At 48.2% G+C, this 8597-nt stretch overlaps 1 protein-coding gene across 2 annotated transcripts in view; it reads right to left on the bottom strand.

Annotated features, from left to right (window-relative positions):
* The window catches only part of MTHFD1L (methylenetetrahydrofolate dehydrogenase (NADP+ dependent) 1-like), a 138766-nt gene that overhangs the window by 79996 nt on the left and 50173 nt on the right, over positions 1-8597 (bottom strand). For both annotated transcript variants that reach the window (XM_012721984.1, XM_012721977.1), the window contains exon 14: positions 5816-5927. In XM_012721984.1, the coding sequence (XP_012577438.1) occupies positions 5816-5927 (112 nt within the window). The remainder of the gene's footprint in view (positions 1-5815; positions 5928-8597) is intronic.

The following is an 8597-nucleotide window of genomic DNA, read 5'->3' as shown; positions in this document are numbered from 1 at the left end:
GCTGCTCCCCTCAGCAGTGTACTTTGCCTGTTCTGCTCCCCACTCTGTCTCTGGTGAACCCTCTCAATGCGCCTGTACCCCAGTTCTGTATGCATAAATAAATAAGTCTTAAAAAAAAAAAAAAGCTGTGTAAGCTCATGCTTCCTCTTAGAGTAAGGGGGAGGCCATCATTCGAAACTGGAATCCAGACTGATGTCCAGACTGATGTAAGAGAACAGAAAACATGTAAAGAAAACCCAGGCTCAAGTAGAGGTTTGGAATTCTCACGTCCAGTTTCAGTGTGAGATAATTATGTAAAACCTAGCACTGCCTAGAGCTTTCCTTTCTCTCCTGTTTCAAAGTAACACATGGTTATGGCTTGCTACCAAAGACCTGTTTGCCTTGACAGCAGCAATGCAGATAAGTGGACCTGCAAGAGGACAGTGGACCAGAAAAACAGGACTGGAGCTCACGGTGACCACAGCCCGTGCCCCCCAATTTTCATTCAGTGTTTGCTCTAGCCTGACAAATTCATGCACTTAAGTAAATCATCATTACTCTGTTTTCAGTCTAAATGGAATATTGATTCCATTATCTTGGATTAATTACCTGAGAATGGGCGAAATGCAATCGATGTGTTGGGGAGAGCACGAAAGTCAGGCTGACTATGCCTCACCAAAGCCAGCAGCCAGGAAACAGCCCAGGGAAGCTCCCCCCCTCGAGGGTCTCCATCAACACGACGCTCAGCCTCGCAAGCGCACGGTTCAAGCCACTCCTGTGCTGTTACCCGCTTCCCTCTCACCCACGCTATGAATTACTGGAGGCTAAGACCCTCGTCCTACCCTGGAGTCCCAGATCCTACCACACGTATCAGCTGACAGAGAACAGAAGCTCAGTAAGTGCGTTCCCATGTGTATTATATATTTCAAAGGACTTAAATGTATTTTCGATTGCATTCCTAGCAGCAAATTTCTAGATCACGTGCTCATTTTCAGTTTACCCTGCAGTTCCGTCGGATTGTTTTTTCTGTCAATTACGTTTTCAAATCGTTTGCCCATCTTTCTATTTGTCCTTTTCTTGTCCATCGGTAGTCCCTGGTGTTTATACAGCTTCTAAGCTGAGAGCGATTTGGCCCAAACCTGTTCTTTGCTTTTCGATCTTGTATCTTTAATTATTTTACGTGCTTACATGCTGGAGGGTGATCTGCAGAGGTTGTCTGAAAGTAGGTCTTGCATACCTTAGCCGAACGGCCACCCATGGTTTCACATGGGTCGACATGGTCAGAATCCATGTCAACCCTGTGCGGGATCCTGCTCCTCCCTCCTCTGGAAGGTTCCCGGGCTGTGCCCCTGGCTCAGCTTGGTGAGGCTTTGGGAGAACACCTAGAAAAGCGTGGCAGTGTTCCTGCCTCAGGGGTGCAGTGTGCGGGGGTATAGAAAGCCTATGCAGGCTGAAAACCACACCCCGTGGCCACTGGACGGAGGGTGGGGTGAGAGGCAGAAAAATGTGCCCATGGACAGCCGGCCACAGGTCAGCCTGTGGCCTGACAAGGCGAGAGACCAGCAGCAGGACTGTCTACCAGGAATACTGTGCAGAGGGCTCCCGCCCAGCCTGGAAGCACAAACCTCAGCCCTGTGGGGCCATAGGTGCTGGGGTGCAAGGAGGTGCAAGGAGGGGCGACAGGAGACATCACCTCGCCTCCCCTCCCCGCTGTCAGCAGAAACGGCCACGACTGACCGGTAGGCAGAGAAGCTTGCATTTAAATGCATTGAAATGTCCAATCAAAATAAGGTTAGACATAATTGGTACTTTTATTTTTTTTAAATAATACAATAGTTTATTTTGATATCATTTTGTGCATTTTTCCATCTCAGTTGTAATCCCCATGGGTTTCCCATGGAAGTATTCTTATGACTGAGAGTGACAGGAGGAATCTTTTAAAAAGTATTTTAAAGGGCCCAGATATAAAATAGGGTGTGGTACCGGCCTAGCAGGGATTCCTTCCAAGGGCGGGGAGGAACACAGCCCCTTGTGAGGGTCTAGTGCTGGGAGCTCCCGTCCTGGGTCTGTGCATGATCACGTGCACCTCTGCTGTGACGTGTTACACGCCTGGAGCGTGGCCTCTGCACACGTGACTGGGACAGGTACGACAGAGGCTGATTCAGCCTTAAAAAGCACAGCAACGCGACACTAGCTACAACACGGAGGACCTTGAGGCTACTATGCAGAGTGAAACAAGCAGTCACAGCAGGACAAACACTGAGTCCAGGTGTCTAGAATGTCAGCCTCAAAGACAGGGACTGGGGGCTGGGGAGTGGAGAGATGCTCACCGATGCGGAACCACAACTCCGTGAGATGAAAGCGTTTTGGAGGACGTGGTCCTAAAATTTGAATGTATTCACTACTGAGTGAGTAGCAAAATTTACATTATATGAATTTTAATACCATCGGAAATACAATCACCCTAACAGGCCCTCCCTGGTGGCGCAGAGGTTAAAGCACAGCACTGTGAAGCTACAGGCAGCCACAGCAGAGTCTGATCCCTGCCCAGGGAGTGACCCGCAGGGCGCAGCAGACTGCTCCTGTCTCCCCCTGCCCCCCTCAGCAGTGTGCTGCAGTCAGTCCTGTTCTGCTCCCCACTCTGTCTCTGGTCTCTCATCCTTCCCCACATACCTATGGCCTGCCCCCCAGCTCCTGTATGCATGAATACATCCTAAAAAGATAGCACCCGAATATAAGTACATGAAATAAAAAGTAAATTTATTCTTCACTTTTCTTTCAGCAACAATGACAACAAGGAGTGGCCACGTTTTACCATGTTAAATGCCATGCCAAGACCTGCCCAAGAGTCTCACTGAATCCTCATTTTGAACCCATGCAGCAAATGCCATTAAAAATCCTGTTATGGGCCCTCCCTGGTGGCGCAGCAGGTTAAAGCACAGCACTAAGAAACTAAAGCCACTTTAGCATGAGTTCGATCCCCGCCTGCCACGGAGGTGACCACATGGTGGGGCAGACCTCTCCTGACCCGCCCACTGCTCCTCTCAGTAGTGTACCTTGTCAATCGGCCTGTTCTACCCCCCACTCTGTCTCTGGTGAATCCTCTCACCGCCCCTGCACCTCTGGCCTGTACCCCATCTGTGTGCATAAATAAATAAATCTTAAAAAAAAAAAAAAAAGCCCTGTTATAATAAGGACATTGAGGCACAGAAGAATTAATTTCTGTCAGGTCATACAACTTCATTCTATTCTTCATTCTATTCTATTCTTCATTCTTCATTCAGGCAGATACTCTTCATTCTAGAGCAAACCCTTGAACCCCCCGGGAATGGTCAGATTTCGCAGTTACTAAACTCTCCCCACTTACAGCCTTAGAGGATCATCGGAATCACTAGCCTTCTCCCTGACACTGGCAGGGCTCTCTAGAGTTTACCAGGCATTTTCGCATTGATACTATGAATTGAAACACTGGTATATGTGTTGCCGAACCAAACATCACTTATTAAAACACTGGAATATTGGTGTGTATCAAAGGAGGACACTGAGCCCTAGCGCGGTTATTAGATTATTCACCAGTTAGGACCCCTCGACCACGTCTTCTCACTCTGGGTCCCTGGCAGCCCAACCACAGACAAGCTTCATCTCATCCACTTCTCATTTTTCAGGTGAGAATGCATATTCAAGAATGCTCAGAGAGGCTGATAGCTTCTCCAAAGTCATGCAGAGAGCTAGCAGGTCGACTGACATCACCAGCATTCACCTTTGAAGATAGTCACCCATGATACCAGTCTATAAATATGCATTTGACTAAGGCAGGAGTGGTGTGGAGGCAGAGCGCTGTCAGCACATACACACGTGCATTCTTTTGGAAACTTATTCGCAGAGCTGATGCAGAGACCACTTCACATCATCATCCCGCTTCCAGAGCCTGCCCTTACCTGGCCTTGTCCATTAGCGCTACAATTAAGCCGTGATCGACGGCCGCGAAGCCATTTAGGCAGCACGCCCAGCACTCACGCCGGGCTAGCAACACAGCAGCTGACAACACAGCGCTGTGCCACCATCGTGGAGCGGCCGCACAAATCCTCTGGTCCCGACAGCACATCTACAAGGATTGCCTCTGACTCAGTAACTCCGAGTGAGCTTGGGCTGATGCTAAGAGCGCAGGCAGTGTTCTCTTGCAGACCGAAGTTCTGCAGGAACTTTACTATTTTCTAAGTAAAATAACTTGTTTCTGGGCTCTCCCTGGTGGTGCAGTGGGTTAAAGCACCGCATATGAAGCTCTCCAAAGCCAATGCAGCACGAGTTTGATCCCCGGCCAGGGAGGTGACCCACATGGCGCGGCAGACCTCTCCCGACCCGCCCGCTGCTCCCCTCAGCAGTGTACTTTGTCGATCTGCCTGTTCTGATCCTCACTCTGTCTCTGGTGAAGCCTCTCACCGCCCCAGCACGTCTGGCCGTGCCCCAGTTCAGTATGCATTAATAAATAAGTCTTAAAAAATAACCCAATAACTTATTTCTGAGTTTGGCAGAAGGCTGCCCGCGTGTGAAAGAAGTTCTGTTGGGCTCGATCACAGACACGTGTGTGCTGAGTGGGAGTCACACACGGGACAAGTGAGCACCTGGCCGATACCTCTCACACCTTTCCACAAATGTGTGTTTCTCTGTCCCTTGTTTTCTCACAGCCCTAACATTGTGGGTGCAGGCCAGCACTGACCAACCAATGGCAGGGCCCCCTCCTCTCTTTCTGGCCAAAACACCCAACAAGAGCCAGGGAAGCAGGAGAGGCTGAAAGTGACAGGAAGTTTGAGATGCTGCCACTCAGATGCCCGGGCCTCTTGGGTGGGCCACAGAAACACGTTCAGTCTTGAGGAAGAGCAAACTGATTTGTTGGGGACCAAGACCAGGACCTTGCCTCCTATGCACAAAACAACACTTGATTGAACTTAGGGTAAATATCCCGGTTGAGAAAACAGCACACCCGAATCCCTTCTCCCACTCCTTTCTCCCTCGGAGCTCAGCAAGTTCCTGCACCTGAGAAAGGTTTTATCTCTGGCTCCTGAGATAAGTGTAGACTCCCTTAAGATGACGACGGCCCCCTCCCCTCAACCCCACTGGCCTTTGAGACATCAAACCATCGAGACCACCCCCCACCGGCACTAACTGCACCGCCCTCTTTGTATGCATATATATATATATATAGCTGTGCGACACCATAAAGCTCTCTCTCTCTCTGCTGCACGATCGATCGACTCTCTGCCTTCTCCTTTCGTCGACCCTGGGACCCCAATCCTCGGTCTTGCTGGTCAAGGTCCCCCACACTGATTTAATTTCAGAATACTAACAGTGTTGGTACTGCCGATAACGCTAACAGTAAGGGAAATTATCCACCCCTTTGTGTACTCCACAGGGTCTGTCTTGCTCACCGTGTATCCCCAGCTCTGACAGACACATCTTGACAGAGGTTCTCATTCAACACTGGCTGAATGAACAGTCTCATTTTGATTTCACAATCACTCTACACCTTGTCATAATATTGTTATCACCATTTTAAAGATGAGAAAATTGAGGTTCAGGTCATTAAAATGTGTTATTCAGCCAGCAAGTGTCAGTTTCTATTCAATCTGAGAAACAGACACGAAAATCTAGGGTTCAGCCACATCATTTCACTAGTTCAGCCCAGATGGCAGGACTTCACCAACCCTCAGCCCACCACGCAAGTGGGCCTTCGGAAGTATATCTCCGGTAAGCATGGATACCACGCTATTCCAGTCATCAGCTTTTACACTGCTTCAATACTATACTACAGGTAAGGTGGGGAGAAAAAATGACTCACCTACAAATCCTTCTTCACCAACCAATTTTAAGGCAATTTTGTCAGCCAGCACGGAGGAGTTGCCATGGGCGATGTTGGCGAAGGGGCCGGCATGCACGAACACGGGCGTCCCCTGTGGGAGCAGAGAGGCAGCTCAAAACCCAGAGCAAGCGAGGAAAGTAAACCGAGCTCGGGTAGGGGCAGTATGGAGGGGCAGACTCCCCCAAACCACTCCCCCTTTATTAACACTTGCAGATGAACTCACAATTCTCTCTAAAGAATATTAAAACAGGGGGAGGCCTCCATGGTGGCCTAGGGGATAGTCTCAGCATTATCACCCCAGGGCCCGAGTCAGTCCCCGGCCAGGAGCTAACCCACATGGTGCAGACGACCTGTCCTGTTTCGCCCACTGCTCCCCTTCAGTGGGTCTGCCTGTTCTGCTCCCCAATCTGTCTCTGGTGAGTCCTTTCACCCCCTGCATCCCATTTCTCTCTCTCTCACACACACACACCACAAAGAACAAAGAATATTAGACACTCTCCCAGAAAGGACCAAATTCCTTATATATTCTGTAACAGTGTTATATTCTATCTTTAATGCTAAACCAAAGAGAAAAGCTACACAAATCAGGTATTTCCTACTGTTTTGATAAGGTGCCTTAGGGAGCCTTGAAATGAATAATTTACCTTATTTTATATTACTTTGACTTTATTTTTAAAGATAACAGAATTAGATACTGATGGTCTAGAGGCTTACTCAAATGATTTTTTATCCCATTAAGAAAGGAATCACTTTGAGAAAAATCCAAAGTAAGCAAAAAAAAAAAAAAAAAAAAAATCAGCACAAGATGAGTTATGGGAGTCATAGCAGGGAATGGCATAATTTAAGTTTATGACAGACATTTTTATGTGTATTATAATAAACTTGTTATTCTGACTTAAAAAAATTCTTTTCAAGTCTTTCTATGGCTACATTATCTTGGGTGTTAACAATCTGGTCACTACTAAATCAACAAAAGCAAAGGACTATTTCCCTCATGGTAAAATGTCAGAGCAATTGTTACTAGAAAGACAAAACAAAACAAGAAGGGAATTAGCAAAAACTTCAGATTTTAATTCTTTAAGGAAATAAGATTCGCCTCTGCACTCACCCTAATGCCAACTGTATACCTGCTCTGTTCCTGTGTCACCAAGAAGAGACTGTGGCCCAGCTGTAAGAACTGATCGACATGCACTAAAACTCCCAGGCTTTATTCAGAGGCCAGCCAGGGCCACGAGGGTCTGTGTACGAAACCCCGGCTCCACCTGTGAAAATACAGGCAGCCCTTTTGCTGACATGGAGAAAGATGGGGAATGAAAAGGGGGGGGGGGGGGGGGGAGCCATGGAAAGTTCCCTCAAACCATGATGGGCTGTGAGAAACATGACTCAAAGGGAAAGTTGAACAAAAGCAGGAAGTAAGGAAGTGAAAGGAAAATCATCTGAGAGTGAAAAAGACAGAGCTTATTATCCAAGCTACTCTGTTTCCTCCCCACAAGTCCTCAGGAGGGAGAAAAAGTGGGTCTCGCTAAGGTCACACAAATGTAATAGAAATGAAGCTGGGAATCTGAGGGCCTAACGTGTGCTTACGTGTATGTACACATGTTAAGTGTATGCGGCGGATCTAGACCTTCACCTGTGTGCTAACTGTGGCCTCTCACTTCCACCAGACAAACCTTTCCATCACTCTAAAGAGAGTATCTCGGCGCTCCCTGTTGGTGCAAGGGGTTAGGACGCAGCACTGCAAGCTGACAGCCGCTTCAGTGTAAGTTCGATCCCTGCCCCAGAGGGCAGACCTCTCCTGACCAGCCCGCTGCTCCTCTCAGCAGTGTATTTCGTCAGTTAGTCGGCCTATTCTGCTCCCCACTCTGACTTTGGTGAATCCTCTTACCGCCCCTGCACCTCTGGCCTGTACCCCAGTTCTTTATGCATAAATAAAGAGATCTTTTAAAAGAAGAGAATAATATCTCAGAGACACACCAGTCTCCATCGCTGGTTAACATTGACAGTGCCAAACTATGGCTGCCTGGCAAAGAAGCAGAGTCAGGGTGATTTAACCGGGTCAAGGTCACAGCCCCATCCCTGGGCTGGCCATCTGACTGAGAAGGGCTGGGCACTGGCCTCCAGAGGGGACAGGTATGGCCAGACCAGCACAGGTTGTCCGGAGACCAGTAATTCTCAAATCTGGTTGCACGTTAGAATTTCTAGAAAGACTTAAAGATACAGATGCTGTGCTGGCGAGAACCACCATCAGCACTAGGTCAGCAGCATGTGAACTTAACACTGCAGTCCCACACAGGCAGAACACCACAGCAGTACCAGAGCCCTGGCTTGGGAATACCCGGCTTGAGTCTGAATAGAAAAATTCTTAGGACACCATTACTAGACATTCAAACACAGACACCCAGCTCCAACATTCAACTGCCGTTCCTGGAGTAGGACACCGAAGGAGGGGGAGGGACCTGAAAACTTGGCCTAGAAAAGCCATGACTCATCGGAAGACCTAAGAATAGCGACCTGGAGGTTGGGATTTTATTTCAGTTGCAGAACACTTAGAGTAATGCAGGGACTATCTCGGAAGCTCACGAGGACCAAACCATGTGTTCACCACGATGAGTTTTCAAAGACTTCCAATTAGCTTTGCTTACTAGAGTTCTAAAGGAGCTTTCTGCAGCACTTGAACCAGTCAATATCTGCACTGTCCAATAAGCATACGCATAAGTGACCACTGAATTTCACTAGTTCAGCCCAGATGGCAGGACTTCAC

This window comes from Condylura cristata, unplaced genomic scaffold, assembly GCF_000260355.1.
Source record: "Condylura cristata isolate star-nosed mole 26May11 unplaced genomic scaffold, ConCri1.0 scaffold00001, whole genome shotgun sequence".
Lineage (NCBI taxonomy): Eukaryota > Metazoa > Chordata > Mammalia > Eulipotyphla > Talpidae > Condylura > Condylura cristata.
The sequence above is the reverse complement of the archived record's forward strand: the minus strand, read 5'-3'. Positions and strand labels throughout refer to the sequence as shown.